The 17,850-nt window shown below is 40.4% G+C and overlaps 1 protein-coding gene across 1 annotated transcript; it reads right to left on the bottom strand.

The window, feature by feature from the left end:
* Window positions 1-14,868: 14,868 nt before the first annotated feature.
* Window positions 14,869-15,771, bottom strand: LOC149266371 (uncharacterized). The gene has a single exon (XM_089408014.1). It carries the CDS (start codon window positions 15,769-15,771, stop codon window positions 14,869-14,871), a length of 903 nt encoding a protein of 300 aa, XP_089264140.1.
* Window positions 15,772-17,850: the final 2,079 nt, after the last annotated feature.

Below are 17,850 nucleotides of genomic sequence, written 5' to 3' on the forward strand. Positions count from 1 at the left end.
TGAACAAGGTGTTTCAGTGGGGAGGCAAACATCAGAAAGCCTTCGACACCTTGAAAGAAAATATTAGTACAGCCCCTGTACTAGCACTGCCTGATCTGCAAAGACCATTTGAAATCCAAACTGATGCCAGTGACTATGCCATGGAAGCAATGTTGATACAACACAGTAAACCCATATGTTATCATTCTGAGACTTTTAATCCTGCAGTAGTTAACTATCCTACATATGATAAAGAATTGTATGCGTTAGTTCATAGTGTGAAAAAGTGGAAACATTACTTAATGGGCAAAGAGACAGTAATACATACCGATCATCAACCACTTCAATATCTGCACTCCCAAACTAAGTTGCAGCAATCAAGACATTACAAATGGATTGGTTTTCTACAACAGTTTCATTTAGTCATCAGATATAAAAAGGGCATACATGAAAAAGTTGCAGACATGTTATCTAAACCCATTATAAATGCATCTACTATACTTAAGCATAATTTTGTGCTACATGAAAGCTACATTAAACAATATGCTCAAGATATAGACTTTAAAGATGTATATGCAACTTTGAGTCAAGGCAAAAGAGTAGAAGAACTGGATTATCATGTAAAGGACCGACTCTTATACCATTGTGGGAAACTCTGCATTCCACAAACTGAGAGAATAAAGATAATTAGGGAAGCACATACTTCGTTGATATCAGGTCACTTTGGGGTAAGTAAAATAGTTGCACAGCTGCAGAGGTTTTTTTATTGGCCAAAAATGAATGAGATATTTTCTAGATATGTAAGAGGGTGTGCTATGTGTGCTAGAAGCAAGCCCAGTAACAGAAAACTAGGCTTGTACACTCCATTGCCAGTACCTTCTCACCCTTGGGAAATTGTTTCCATGGATTTTGTTGGAGGACTACCTAAATCTAGGAAAGGTCATGATTATCTATATGTTGTTGTGGATAGGTTCAGCAAAATGTGTATTTTGACCTTGTGATAAACAGATTACAGCTGAACAGACTGCAAAATTATTCTTTGAACATGTATGGGTTCATTTTGGATTACCCACTTCTATTGTATTTGATTGAGACACCCAATTTGTGGGGAAGTTTTGGTCAAGTCTGTGGGAACTAATGGACACCAAACTGAAGAAAAGCACAGCTTTTCATCCACAAATTGATGGCCAGACAGAAGTAGTTAACAGGACAGTGATCCAGTTACTGAGAGGATATTGCAGCAAACATCATAAGCTTTGGGATGAACATTTGTGTTATGTGCGGCATGCTTACAACAGAGCAAAACATTCTTCTACACAGAGATCTCCTTTTGAAACCTATTTTGGTTTCACACCAAGGTCTCCTTTAGATTTTGTCTTTGGTAAAGATACCATGGTTGATGGACACAGTGATGTGGATATGGCAACTAGGTTCATTGAACAGATCTAGGAGATCCACCAGGCAGTATAGGAACAACTAGAAAAGAGCCAAGCCAAGTACAAGGCTAGGCATGACAAGCATCGGATGGAGCATAGTTTTCAAGTTGGTGACTAAGTCTGGTTGTATATCAGCAAGGACAAGATGCAAGGTGAAGGTAAAAAGCTAAAGCCTATCAGGTATGGACCCTTCAAGATACTTGAGAAGATTGGTAAAAATGCTTTTCGCCTTAATCTACCAGCTTACATGCACATCTACTCAGTCGTAAATTTAGATTGCTTGAGATTGTTTGAACCTTCAATGATTGAGGACCCTGAAGAGCAGAGTCAATTCCCTTCTATTGATGACCTACTACCTGAATATATTAATGAATTACATGAAGACACAGTGCTGGACAGGAAGGTGAGGACAACATGTAGGGGATATGTTGAGTACCTCAGGATTGAGCTCAAAGGTTTAAAGCCAAGCAGTGCAAAGTGGATTGAGATTGGGCGAGTGAGAAAACAATTCCCTCACTTAGTTGATGCTTAAAAACCAACTTTTGGTGGTCCAAAAGCTTTTTCAGTGGGAAGGTAGTGATCCAAATGGGATCCATGAAGAACTGTCAGGAAGACCATGACTGTATCAAGTCGGGACAAACATCAAAGAGTTGAGAAAAAAATGGTCAAAAACACCTCTAAACAGTGGCATTTAGCAGCCAGCGTGGAGTGACGAGGACCTCTATCAAAGCGCGCTAACCGAGGCCCATGGAGACTGCACAGGAGGCAAAACTAGCCCGTTGGAAGCCCGGATCGGGAAACAGAGGCATTTTTTGATGCGCGATTAGTGCCACTAGGAAAAATCCCTCAAAATGGGAAGGCCTCGAGCGCTCTGTCGCATGGGAGTTAGGAAAACCATGGGACAAAAGGCTAAAAGCTAAAAGGCGGGACCCGCTCCGAAACCAGCGGTATTGATCGGGGCCATCTTTGGGAGGTAAGTAGTTTTGGTGAAAGAGAGCGATTCCACTCAGTGCCCGACACGTGGCAAGCAGAGGAGAGAGAAAACCGCCACTCATCGCGCACTAAGGGTCGAGCAAGTCAACCGCGCGAAATGAGCGAATGGCGTTGGATCTGGGGGATCCAAATATGACGGTTGACATCGCACCCAACGGAAAGACCGGATTTAACGAGGGAATAAGCCACGATTTATAATAATTTGAGGTCCGCTTTGACTGCCAAGGTGGCGGAAGACTCATTCCATGATGTAGCCGAAGAATTGAACCAACAAAGCAAGCTAGCGCAGTTTGCAGGAGGACATGTGGCCACTCCCTGTGAGCCTGATGATGACGTCGAACAGGGAACTCCAAGCATAGCTGCAGCAGGCGATCCAATGGAGGTGGAAGAGGAACCAAATGGCCTTAAATCCATGCACAGGTAAAGTAGAAACAAAGAGAACCGAAACCCAGAGAGGAAGACGGGAAGGAAAAGTAAGAAGACAGAGAAAACAAAGGAAAGACAGTGAAGCAAAGCAGAATGGAAGACAGAGGGCCGAGTTGACCAAAGGCAGCATCGAGCACTAGAGAGCTTGAGAGATTCAAGCCATCCTAGAGAGGATCGGTCCAAACTGAGCACCACATTGGACTCTCTCCATTATAGACCAGAAGGTCACAGATATGGTAAGGAAAAGAGTCTATGAGCTCTAGTGGCTTGGGGCATCCAAGAACCACCCTGCCAAGCAAATTCCATTTCAAGAGACTCACATTGAGCTCCTTCATTGTAATTCTCTGCTTTAAGACTCAATAAAAGAAGGCCACCATTGAGAGCTGGACAGGAGACGTAGCCCTGGAGGATAGGGTGAACTCCTTATTAAATTCTTGTGTTCTTATAATTGCTTACTGTATTTCTTTGTTGTTTTCCATTTCACGTGTCTTTGTATTTGCAATTTGATCGATCCATTGCCTAAATAACATAGACACACACCAGCACATGAGTCTGTAATACCTTCATTTATTAAATCTTTAACTGAGGTCACCCATAGGGTGATTATCAAATCAATGATGCTGGTCATGATAACTCTGATGAGAAGGATGGAAGCCATGAAATATTCTCGGATGTCGTAGAAAAGAAGTTGATATCCCTATGTTAAGAGGGAGCTTGAGTATATTCCTTGTATAGGAATGATTAGATCCTCCTTGGTTAAGAGGGAGTGATGGATATGGTTCTCTACTTCATGTGTCATGCACTAGACCAGGACTAATAGTCATAAGTCTCGGTAAAGGCCATAAGTGAGAAAAGGACACATAACTCTTGGAAACAAATCTCGAGTTGAGAGGGATGTCATACTATAGACATGATGGTTACTTTGAAATAAGAAATTGGAGAATGCATTTTGAGGTGCTACTGAAAGAAGGAAAGCAGGATTCGGTTGTAGAATATGTTGTTGCATGTAAAGTAGGAAAGGAAGTTGTATGGTTGAGGAATCTTCTATCAAGATTCATTTGGAAAGCTCTAAGTCCTACTGTGAAAAGTTGAGAAGCAACATCAATATGTCTGAAGACCCCAGAGGTTTGTGTTTACTTATGTACATTTGAAAGATTGTTACTGATTGGGGTTGTGTTTGTACAGGTAAATCTCTTAGAAGTTTTGATAGCATGTTTTACATGCTTGTTGTTATCGATCAATTTGATCGGGAGAGATTTGTTGTTACCGATCTATTTGATTGGGATGGATTTGCTACTAATTGTAAAAATCAGATTTGTTGAGGCTTTGTGAGTGAAGCATTGTCTGGGAGAACATCAGGTCGGCACTATGTGTTGATGTCTAGATCCCAAAGTAGGGAGGGTCTTTTTGGTCATAGAGCTCTGACCTCGAATACACAGTTAGACCCATGGGTTGGTGATTGGAAAGTAAGCTTGATGGTACCTAGAGAGGCTCAAAGATTTAGTCCATCTTAGTCCCACCTGGATAGATTTCCTTGGTCAAGAATCTAGTTCGTGGCATCGTGGTGCCTAAATTGTTGAGAGACCTTGAATAGATTTCCCTGGTCAGGAATCTAGTCCATGGCATTGCATGCCTAAACTCTTCATAGTTCACATAGTTGGAGATCTTCCTTGTACATGTATATGATGGATACCTCCCTAGTTAAGAGGGAGTGTTGAAAAATGTAACTAGGTTTGGTCTTCATAATTGTATTTGAGTCATAATAAAATGTACTTATGAAAAAGAATGAAAAGAATTTATTATTATTATTATTATTATTATGACTTATTAAAGCATGGGTTTCATGCTTGGGTCATCATGTGTTAGGTCAAAGTTATCATTGAGGAATTCTAGGATTTATTCTAAGTCAATAGAGTCATTGTACATTTAAATAGACCCTTCTTGCGATTTTGAATCATATAAAAAAATTATTTTTGAGTCAAAAATGAATTATGTCACTTCCACACCAAGTCGGCCTCAAGAATGGTGATTTGACCTCACCAAAAGCCTATATATTGAAAGTGTTCAATTCATTTGGTGGATAATCACTCACACAAGTTTGATCTCCTAGAAGAAGCCGTGAAAAGTGTGAAGTTGCAGTTGAAGAAGGAGAATTACAGGATCACAGGCTTTGGGTTCTCTCTCTCTCTCAAACATATGATTTTTTGGGTTATGACATCAAAAAGTTATGGTACGACGTCAAGAAGTTTTGTTACTGCATCAAGAAGTTATGTTACAGCATCAAGGTCAATGTACAGCATTAAGGTCAAAGTACAACATCAAGGTCGAAGTACATCATCAAGGTCGAAGTACAACAACAAACTCGAAGTCCTTCAAGGTTGAAGTTGTTGCATTAAGATCGAAGTTTCTAGGTCAAAGATACTATTGCATCGAAGTGTTGTTGCTGCTACTGCTGTATCTAGGTTGAAGTACTGGAAAGTGATCATCTGCTGAAAAAGGAAAGGGTTGACTTGGTGTGGAGGAAGTCTGTGTCTAAGTCAAGTGTCTTGGATTATCTCAGGAAAACTATTGAAGGAAGAGTTGTTGACTGGGTTTTCCCCAAGGTTGGGGTGTTTCCCTGGTTATATAGCTACATCTGGTGTCCTTGATTTGTTTGCTATTATTTTGGTAATTGCTTGATAAACTAAGATAAATAATGTAATTAAAAGATGTGGTTATAGGAGAAAGCGACGATGTTCTGGGCACTGATGTGGCCGCAGGTAGGCAGGTGGCATGCGCGCATCCCTGCACCTGCACAGTGATAGAACACAATATTAAACGCAGTAAATTCAGGCAACTACGATAGTTTTAGCCCTACCACTGCGACCTGTTGACATCCGTTTTACTGTGCTCTTGGTTAACCTCTCCCCAGGCAATTTTCGCGGTGATTTCCATTAACGGGAGAGATGGACAGTGAAGAGGAGGCCCTTGATTATTCCCAGGACCCATTCGAAGGACAAACCATCTTTAGCAGACGAAGCCCTAACCCTAGCATTGTCAGATCTGCTTCTCCTCTCTCGGTTTCTTCGTCGATTATCTTGCTTCCGGGGCCCTCAGCCTCTCTGCTGCACTTTGGAACACTCTCTTTGGAAGCATCGGGACTGGACAACCCCCTGCTATCCCCCGACACTCTCGACCTTCTCTGTGCCATCACATCTCCCTCACCTGCTTTCGATCCACTCCCCCTCCATAACCCAGCACCACCACAACACTCGCCTCCTCCGGTTTCATTGAACCCTAATTCTCTCCCTTCTCACTGTTTCGATTCTCGGTTATAAAAACGAAAGCGGTGATTCCCCTGAAGGATGTAGGATCAAACCCATTAACAGAACACCCATCGGCGCCAAGGACAGGGAAAAGAAAGGTCAAGTGTGTGAAGACTTCTGCAAAGGACCTTACAATCACTTTTGGTGAAGACATACCTATGGGCGAGGTGGTGGATAAGGCTAACAGGGTACTTGTTGGACATGTGAGAGGAAGGGCATATTCTGCATCCAGGCTCTCGAATTGGGTGAAAGAGATCTGGGGAGGCATTCTTCAGGAACTTCCTGAGGTTCAGAGCCTGGATCGGGGATGGTTTTCCCTACATTTCTCAAAGGCAGACTACACTGATCTGATTCTTGCCAAATACTGGCACATAGAGATGGCACTGGTCCTCCTCAAGCGATGGTCGCCGCTATTTGATCCAGAAAGGGAACAAATCAGAGCAGGACCTATCTAGGTGCGATTACCAGGTCTTCCCTTGCAATTCTGATCTGAAGCGGTGTTTATCAGGATTGGAAATTCCCTTGGGATGTATCTGGAATATGATAAGACCTATGTACAGACTAAAAACCGTGCGCTGGCTAGAATTCTAGTTCACTTGGACATGAGGGAGGGTCTAGAAGAAAAGATCACCCTGAAATGGAGGCATTACACCAGAATTCAGATCTTGGATTACAAGGGGGTACCTTTCCACTGCCGAAGGTGTCATAAGGTAGGACACGTTTACAAGGAATGTCCTCTGCTCACGAAGACAGCTGAGCCTCAAACACAAAATGGAAAAGCATCGGTGTCGGCACCTCGAGCTCCTGTGTCGACAACGCGCACCAACATCTCATCTCCAAAATTTAACTTGGGTGAATCCTCTAAGGTTGCAGAAGAAGTCTTCAAACCGCCCTCGCCCCCACTAACTCGGGCAAGAGCTGCTGCTGCTGCGGAGATGGCGCATATTTCGGGTACTTCTCCTTTCTCTCCCCTATCCTCTCAATCATCTTCATTATCACTTTCCATTGTTTCACCATTGGAAATTTTTGCACCTATGGCTCCTGTTATTACTTGTGCGATATCCATCCCCCCACCCGTCATAGCTCCCCCTTCCCTTACTATCCATCCAACCCCATCCACATCTGGGGTTACGGCCTCCTCCCATCCAACATTGCCACATTCCTACAACCTCCGCCCTAGACACACTCTGGGTACAAATTCACAATCTGGGCTGGGGCTAACCTTCCCTGGTCCTTCTGCTCAGTCCTCTCGTGGACGTAAATCTTACCTAAAAAAGGCCATTCAGAAAGCCGGTGCCGAGGTAGCATCTGGCAGACAATCTACAATGGAAGGGGTTCTTAGAGCATTGCAAACCCCAGATGGGGTTCCGCCATGAAATGCCTCTCCTTTAATTGCAGAGGTCTAGCTAGTATCTCCAAAAAACTAGCCATGCAGAGGTTGATTGAGAACGATCCGGTTGATATCATTATGTTGCAAGAGACTTTGGGTAATGTTGATTCTATTGAACAATCCCTACTGACCATCAAGCCTGGATGGCAATTCCATGCACTGGATGCCATTGGCAAAGCTGGGGGCTTAGCCATCAGATACAATCCTCGGACCATTAAAGTTTCCACCACCTAGGGAGGAATGGGCCTCTTAGGTATGGATCTCTTCTCGGCGGAGCTAGGGGAGACCTTGAGGATCATAAATTTTTATGGCCCTTGCCAGAGGAGAGAGAAATTATGGCACTATTTTCTTGGATTAAATTTGACAATTATGGACCGGTTCATCATAGGGGGGGACCTAAATTACTCCATTGGATATGGGGAATCCTGGGGATCTCATGCCCAAGTTGAACCCCTGGCTGATTTCTTCAAGGACATTATGGATCAGCATCAACTTGCAGACATCCCCATAAATAAGCCCATGCCTACTTGGAGGAATTGGAGAGTAGGGGATGCTACCCTGGCTAGAAGACTTGATAGATTTCTAATCAAGATCCCCTTGCTTCAAAGACTGACCAGATACAGACAATGGGTGGGGTCAGGAGGAAAATCTAATCATTCCCCTATTTACCTGGAGATTCTTGGACCTGATGCCAAGCCAAAGGCACCTTTCAAATTCAATCATGTTTGGCTCCAAGATGAGGGATATTTAAGACTTGTCAAGGACTATTGGGCCACCCACCCTATTAAAAATCACAGAACAGCGGCAGAAGGTTTCTGCCACAACCTTTCTCAGCTAAAACATTTAACCATGGCCTGGGCAAAGGAGAAGAAGATTAAGGAAGATCAGAAGATTTCGGCCATTGAAGCAGAGTTGGAATTACTATTGGATGACAAGAATCTCGGCTTTACCTCAGCTACTGAGAAGACCAAGCTAATTGAGCTAGAGATGCAGAAAGACCAGATTCTCAAGGAGAGGGAAGAATCTTGGAGACTGAAGAGCAGGGCCATTTGGTTAAAGGCTGGAGATGAGAACACCAAATTTCACCAAAATTTTGCCAAGGGAAGGAAGATTTCAAACATGATTTGGACAATGCCCCTTCCTGATGGAGAGCTAGCTGATAATTTCCGAAAGCTCTCCAGTTTGGGCACCTCCCACTTTCGAACTTTGTTCAGGTTGCCCCAGGAGGCAAATCTTGCAGATATCATACAAGTGGTAGGACTATTCCCTCGGATGGTAGGGGAGGAAGAAGCAATTGAATTAAGTGCACCTGTCACTCTGGAGGAACTTGAGGGGGTTTTAAAGTGGTTCAAAAAGGACAAAATCCCAGGCCTGGATGGGTGGACTATCGAGTTCTATTTGGCTTTTTATGATATATTGGCCACGGATCTTCTTCAGGTTGTGGAGGAATGCCGATCTTCAGGTAGATTGTACAATGCCATCAACTCTACCTTCATAGCCCTCATCCCGAAATCGGATTCCCTACCTCCTTTAATGAATTCCAGCCCATCTCCCTCTGCAACTGCCTATATAAGATCATCTCCAAAATCATTGCGAATCGCATCAGGCCCATCCTATCTCAGCATATCCTCCCTGAACAATTTGCATTCCTCGAAGACCGCCTGATTCATGAAGCTATTGGCTCTGCTCAAGAAGCCATCCATTCCATTCGAACCCGCAGACTTAAGGGTATCATCCTCAAAATTGACCTGGCCAAGGATTTTGATCGTGTAAGCTGGCTTTATATCAAAATGCTTCTCATCCACTTGGGATTCCCCCTCTTATTTACCAATTGGATAATGGCCTGCATATCAACCCCTTCTTATAGCTTGCTCATCAATGGCTCTGCCTCTCCTTTTTTCCATGCTGAAAGAGGACTCAAGCAGGGCTGCCCACTTTCACCTCTCCTCTTTCTGCTTGTCATGGAATGCCTGAGCAGACTCATTTACCATGAGAAGCAGAATGGCAGATTGTCGGGTTTAAAGATTACTGATCAGTGTTTCCTGACACACTTCCTGTTTGTGGGTGATTTTCTCATTTTCTTGGATGGAATCATTCGTGATTCGACCACTCTAGATAAGATCCTAGCCATTTTTTACAGATCGACGAGTATGATGGAAAACCACTCAAAATCATCTATATCACTGGCATACACATAGGCACAATAATCCAATCTTGCCTTGCAACGATTCCCTTACAGCCCTCAACCTCTGGATCAGGGATTCAAATATTTGGGTTTTTGGATCAAGCCATTGGGACACAAGATAGCGGATTGGACCTGGATGATATCCAAATTTGAGAAGAGGATATCTCACTGGAGCCATAAATTTCTATCCAGATCAGGAAGGCTGGTGCTCATTAAATCTATTCTAGAGGCTACCCCTATATATTGGATGGCTTTAGCCTGGATACCTATAGGTATTCTAGCCCGCCTCAAGAAAATTTGTTGCAGGTATCTTTGGAATAGAGGGCAGGACAAACGAGTTTTTGCATGGATTAAATAGGATAATATTGCTATGCCAAAAATGTGGGGAGGATGGGGTCTTAAAGATCTAACATCTTTTGCTCATGCGCTGGCTACAAAAATGGGATGGACTTTACTTACCAAGCAAAATCTCTGGACATCTATATCATACCACAAATACATCTGGCCTCTATAGATCATGGATTGGATTCGAATGCCAGGCTGGAACAGAACAGGCATCTCATCGGTATGGAAGGCTCTACTATGCTCACTCCCCTTCATTCGAAGCCATCTTACTTGGAGAATAAATGATGGAACCAGGGCCCGCATTGGAATGGACCCTTAGACTGGTGGAGGGGGGAGATGTTATCTTCCTTGGGAGCTTATCCAAATACTTGAACAACAGAACATTAAATTAATTGCCCACATTGCGGATCAAGAAAATACAACCCTTTTCTCCCAAGCTTGGAAAACAGCGGCGCAGTTAAATTTTCCACCTATCTAGCACCACAGTTGGGATGAATACACCAGCACATTGAGTGAATCCCACATGGCCCAGATGAGTTAATGTGGAGCAAGGTTGAATCTTGGTTCTACACTCCCAAAGAAGGATACTTGTGCCTGATTATAAACAGATAACCAGAAATAATTCAGAGCTGGTGGAAGCACATTTGGCACTTAAGGACTCCTCCCCGAACCAGCCTCTTTTTCTGGTGCATACTTCGTCATAAGGTTCCTACAAGGGACTCACTTATGCATAGATCCATGTATGGCCCCACCTGGTGCATTCTATGTAAACAACAATCCAAATCAACGGATCATCTCTTTCTCTTCTGCAACATCACAAAACATATTTGGAATGGCATGGCCAATGAAATCAGTTTTACAGGAACATGGGAAGGAGAAAATATCACATCAGGTTGGGAAGTTTGGATCTGAACACATGCTAGATCTAACCTCTCGTGTCTTCCTCTCATCATTTGCTGGGCAATTTCGCTAGCAAGGAACAAATTGTTCTTTGAAAATGGCTCGATCTGCTGGCAATCGATTATTACCAAAATCATTGCTTCTTATCACGAATTGCCTTAATATACTCCTCCTCGTACCCACAGACCGATTGCCCCTAATCCCATATACCACTCCACTCCATGGGCATTTTTCGATGGAGTTGCTCAACAACATAGATGTGGGGGTGGTTTCATTCTACATATATTAGAATAGCATTATTACACAGTCAAGATGGGCCTAGGAGTAGGAATGAACAACTATGCAGAACTCATATCTCTTCGTCATCTTATGCATTTTGCTTTAAATAATGATTGCAGAAAGATACAGATATATGGTGACTCAAATATTATCATAAAATGGATCAATCAGGAAACTAGATGTCACGCGCACACACTCATAAATTTGTTGGACGAAGTACTTCATCTCAAAGCACAATTTAACTCCATACTTGTTTGTCATATCTACAAGGAGCATAACCACTATGCCGAGAGTTTATCCAAGGAAGCCACGCACCTGCCAAGAGGACAGTGGATAATCCAAGAACAGCGGGGCACCTCACAGTACTAATACTACCACCGGCCCTATATAGATCAAATCTACCAGCAGGTGGATGGTCACTAATTTTTTGAAGGATTATCGATCATATAATGATAATGTAGATCTTTTAGTTTTATTTATGAGCAACACCCTGCGAGGTGTACATATGTTTATATAGAACATTATTACAGTATCATCCTGTGAGATGATTTTTTTATTTTTGACACAGCATCATCCTGCGTGATGATTTTTTGATATTGACACGGCCATATACAGGAATGATTTGTAGATATTATAGATATATGGACACAAAAGCATATGCTGAATAACATATACTACATGTAATTTTTCACCATATTAATGAAATACTACGATTTTTCCAGTGAAAAAAAAAAAAAAAAAAAAAAAAAAAAAAAAAAAAACTAAGATAAAATAAGAACATAAGAAAGTTAATAAGAATAAAATAATCTCACAAGTAATTATCAAGTGTTGGGACTCAGAAATGTCATATTTTCATCCACCTTTTTCCTTACATTTCATCATCTCATTAACCTGTTATCATATCACTTTCCTACATACACTTGGGTTTCACCTTCTTATTTTCCATTTTATTCATTTTTGTATTATAAGTGAATTTATGATTAATTATTAGAAAATGTACATATTTTTATATATATCTCAAGAATATGTGAGTTTTGTGATGTAGGAAATATGTGAAGAATTAATATCTCCTCCACCATATCAAGGAGATAATTATGCAAGCCTTTTTCTAAGGAGAAAATCATGGAGGCATATCGAGAAAATCATGGAGGCATATCTTATCCTAAGGAGAAAATCATGGAGGCATATCGAGAAAATCATGGAGGCATATCTTATCCTAAGGAGAAAATCATGGAGACATATCTTATCCAAGATATGTGAGAGATTTGTGGGATCATGTTTGAGAGATTTGTGCGATGATATCTTGTAATAACAGGAAACTAGTTGAGAGTGCTTGAGAGAATATTGGATATGTAATTATGGAAAGGTTATCTTCCTCATGTATATAAGAGAGTGCTCTCTCTTCATTGGAATGAATAATGAATAATAGAGAATGGAGATTAACTTTGATTCTTTCATGATTTGTAATTTAGTTATTGTAATATAATTTGACATAGTTTTATTGTTATGAGCTCATATTTGTTGTTTGCCATTCACTTCTTCACATGTTGTATTTATTTTCCTTTATGCAATTTCATGCTTTCCTAGTTAGTGTTTCAATGCTTTAATTTGATTTCAGTAATTTAGATTAGATTAGATTAGATTAGATTAGTTCCACTTCAGTCCTGCATATATAGTGCATGTGTCTCGTAAGTCTACGGACCTCGGATTGATAAATTAAATAGTTGGGTAAGTACTACAACGGAATTAAACGAACATAGTTTCACCCAACATTTTGGCGCCGTTGGCGGGGAGGCACGATGGATTGAAGTTTAGTTTATTTTTTTATGCAAGTGTGTTTAGACATGTTCCTAACTCCGAGTTGTTAAGGCGGTGAGACGTGGGGAACAGCCTACGCATCGCATTCGAGATACCGTAATGGGCTCGACCTCTTATGGATCAGGGCATGTAGGGTGTGTTTACATTTATGCAAGTGTGAATTTTGATTTCTGCAAGTGTGTTTGATTTTCTCAACTGTGAAGAGTGTTTGATGAATTCATGGTTCATGGTTATAATTGAAGCATTTGATTACTCAATTAATGAGCAGTCCTTGTAAGAGGGTTTAATTGAGTATTGAATTCAAGATTATTTCTGTGGTCCTTTTGTTTTTAATTCAACTTTTAGTGTGCTGATTTTTATTTTGCTTTTCTCTTTCAACATGGTTTTATAATGAGTGTCAGCTTGGAACTACTCACTCAGATCCTTGCAGAAGTCGGAATCTCCTCTTCCTTGGAAAAGGAGATCTTGACAAAAATTGAAAGTTCAACTACTCCCCAAGAAATAAATGAAGATTCAACATCTGAAGAATCCTGCGTATCTGACGGCGAACAACCATTCGAACAGGAGGTCGAGGAAGAAGAGCAGCAGATCGGAGAAGAAGAACAGGAGTTACAGCATGATCTGAGTGAGAGAAACTGTGCATATCGAAGCTTCATCGAACAATGGTTCCAGGTAAGTACTAGATTAGATTCATTTTTTAATCTTTTAGTTGATTTGCAGTTAGAGCAACTAGACTCATTCACTGTCAAATATTTTCATCCATCATTTGAAAACTTGCTACTGAATCTATTGTTGTCACTGCTACGTGAATGGCTTCATTGGAAGTTTAACTACACGTAACTAAATTGTAAATTCTAATTAGTATAGAGTACGTAAGCTTTCAGTTTTAGTTTTTGCTTTCATTTTCAGTTTTGCTTTTACCTAGAATAAGTATGCTCTCCTCCTGCGTCTTTGTACGATCTCGATGATCAGAAAATAAGTTTCAGCGTTTGCTTTCATAAGTATGCTCTCCTCCTGCGTCTTTGTACGATCTCGAGGATAGAAAATAGGGATGATTTAGACTAATTTCAAGAATAAATAAATGTTTTGCAATATGCTTGATCAAAACATCTTTCAATATGCAAATCATTGTGTCCATTTGTTAAAAAAAAAAAACTAACTAAATCTAGAGAAAGTTTAATTTATTTCTAAATTTTAGTTTTTCATTAAAAAAAATAAAAAATAAAAAAAAGGGGTTGTCATCACCGTAATTCTCTGCACATTAATTGTAAAAAAAAAAAAAAAACCCGTTTTTTTCTTCACGCAGTCATCTAAACAGGGTCTTGAAGAACCATGATTCCCTCTTAGACCGTTAGGAATTTAAGCAAACGATTTCTGGGTTATGTAATTTATTCTGTTGTGAAAAAAACCCATGTCTTCGTTTGTCTAGATTTGTCATGGTCTGATCAAAAACTGTTTTTCAAAACTGACGTTTTTAAGGGGTTGCGTTCTGAAGATGTTGGCATCCACATTGAGGCGGTGTGAGTAATTGGGTTTGCACTCTGGTAATTCACTCTTGTTTGCTGCATTTTTCTTTGCCGAATCCTCATAAAAATCATAAGAATCTTGCCAAATCAAACCAGAACCTTATCTGTTTCTTGTGATATCGATTTCCCTCCCGTGCCTCTTTCCAAAATCTTATTTATTGGAATGATATAGGGGATTGATGGATGTTGTGGATATGTTCGCATCATTATCGTACTGCTCATGTTTTGATCTCCAGCATTCCTTTATCTTAGGTAGGGGTTGCTTCTGAACTGCATCCCATTTTTTTTATATAATACTTGCCACAACTTCGTGATTTTGGTGATAAGCCACATCTATAGCACGCATCGAATAGCCATCATGGATATCTGTCGAAGCTCCTGCTATGATAAGATTACAGACACACCAAAGAGAGGCCCTCCTAGCAGCAATGTGTAGAGCAGTTTGGCCATAGCGATTTTGAGCATCCAACAACTGATTACGAGTTGAAGCATTTTGTTTGCTGTCCAAGTTATTTTGGAAATTCTGAAGAGTAGAATGATGTTCCTGTAAAATTCTGCATATGGTACTTGTGTAGATCTCACGTTCATCACTGCCAATATGGATTCTTTTGTCATTCAAGGCACATATAGCACTTTCACTAAATGTGTTTTCATTTAAGTGGGTGCTTATATTTATCTCTATTGCTTTAAGCAAAATCTTTGCAACATCTTGCCGATCAGCGACTGCTGCTGCCATTAGTGGTGTCCAGCCATCACCATAAACTTTTGCACATTGCCAGTTGATATTATTTTTGAAGCAGTGCCTCACCAACACTTCTACAGCTGCACAATGACCTCTTAAAGCTGCAATATATAAAGGATTCTCCCCAGCCCTATTACCAGCCAGGACATCTGCTCCAGCTTGGAGTAGCAATTCACATATATTTGCATAACCACATTCAACAGCTACAAACAAAGCAGTAGCTCCTCCTGAATCTTTCATTCCCTTTGCCTCAGCACCAAGCGCTAAAAGACATTGAACAGTCTGAGCACATCCAGATGCTGCAACAACATGAAGAGGGGTTCTTCTTCTCGTGTCTGAACAATTTGCAGCTGCATAGACCGCAAACACCATATTTTCCTTGCAAACTTTTGACTTTCTCTTCTCCTGAAAACACTTGGAACCACCCAAATATAAAATGGCAGACATGACGGATGACTCCTCACGAAAATCCCAGACTTCAATATGTTCATGATGTTTCGTAACGGCAAGGCCAATTTTTCAGCTACCTTAAAGAAAATGTTTGGTAATTTAAAAAAAAAATAATAATAATAATAATAATAATAAAAAATTAAAAATTAAAAAAAAAAATATATATATATATATATATAAATAAAAAATATATAGAAAAAAAAAAAAAAAAAATCAAAATCAAAATCACTTTTCCTCATTCATTCATAAACTAATTACATGTTCCCTCAGAAATACAACAGCCTTTTCAAATGTTTTAAATTTTCTTGCAAACCACTAAAAACATTTTGAAAAAGTATTGCACAATCAATGAGTACAAAGCTCAACATTATGATGCGACACCTTTTTCATCCACAATTAGTGTAACTTCGAAAAATAATTTACAAATGGACATTTCATAAATTCTTGAAAATGCGCTAATTTGTTTTTAAGTCACTTCATACAGGGATGATCGATGGAGATGGCATACAAATGTGACAATTTTTATGCAGGAATGGTGCTAAGAGTCGCAGACAATCTAGTGCAAAGTGATTTTTCGAAATCACTATGAAATCATGACATTTTCCACTACACAACAATCCTTTTGCGTCATGATTACTTCCCTTTTTCCTTCCAAACGCCTAGACCATCCTTGTGTTGCAGCCCATCTTCCATTTCCTTATCTTTCATGACTGCACGCACGCCTATTTTTCTGAATCGCATACATCCATTTATCCTTTTCAGTTTAGTTTTTGCCTTCTAGTTTATCTTCTGAATAAAATTCATTCCCTTTCCATGATTACATTGCCTTGATTTCCTATCCATGCAGATCCACACTGCTTGTCCGTGGGTTCTTTCCATTTATAGTCCTACCAAATCTTTTGTACAAACTCGCGTTGACTGATGTGGGATTCCTTAAGGCCCACCTTTCAACAAGTCTTGCCCCATCGACATCAGCACCTTATCTGGGAAATAGACTAGAGTTCATTTTGAGTACCTAGAGGCTTGCATGCCTTAATGGCAAGTTCTCTCACTGGCGATCATGGGAATACATCAATGTCCCTTGATCTTCAGATCTTGCAAGTGGCTCGACCTCGACACATCCATTCGCACTTCGCAAGATGTACTCTGGTACCTTGGCACTCATTGACATCAATGGTGAGTTGCCTCGCATTGGTTAATGGCATACATCAATGGCCGGTACTCCAATGACTTCTATTCATGCTCGACATCGACACATTCATTCGCATGTTTAGAATTGTACCATCGGGTTTGTAGCGGGTGAAGACTATACACTTTTTCATGACTCCCTCAGCAGTTACAGCAGCATGCATTCTGATCTATGAGAGTACCACAGTACCACTTTCAGCATTTATCTTTTCCATGATTCAGCATCAGCAGTTCAGATTCCTTCATTCTCCAGGATCTGGTTACATCAGTCACATTTTCCTGATCCAGCAGCAGCAGCAGTTACATTTCTATTGCATAATTCATCATTCTTGGGTAAGTAGAGGTATGTTGTTTTCTAATCTTTAATCATGCAATTCCTTATATGCTAACGTGAATATTTTGGAAAATTCCCTCACCATGCTACATTTCCTTTCATGCGCCATGTTAAGTTGCATGCGGACATGCAACCAATTCAGTTGAGGGGGGGAGAACTACATTCACTACATATTCACTTCCATGATTCCATTTCTTCACCACTATCACTCCATTTACCATTCACCAACATTTATTTTCCAATGATATTTTGTTGCACTTTGTTTCATACGCAATATTGGCATGCTTCATTAATATTACAAAAGGGCTTTCTTTTGCACATTATGATTTCCAGTGAATGTTTACATTATTGAAGAAAAGAGAACAGAAAATGAAATAAATGTTGTTAACACAAGAACCAACATTCTTTGTATTCATGGTTGTCACACAAGAACCAACCATAAGAAAATGTAAATTGTTACTAATGTCTCTCACATATCCTCGAAACATTCATTATTAAAAGATATCATCATTTAAAGCCAAAGTTCAAGATGCCAAATGTTCTTAAAAGATACC

This window comes from Pinus tabuliformis, chromosome 6 (genome assembly GCF_031772625.1).
Source record: "Pinus tabuliformis cultivar Carrire ecotype Pingquan chromosome 6, CPIR1, whole genome shotgun sequence".
NCBI classification, from domain to species: Eukaryota; Viridiplantae; Streptophyta; class Pinopsida; order Pinales; family Pinaceae; genus Pinus; species Pinus tabuliformis.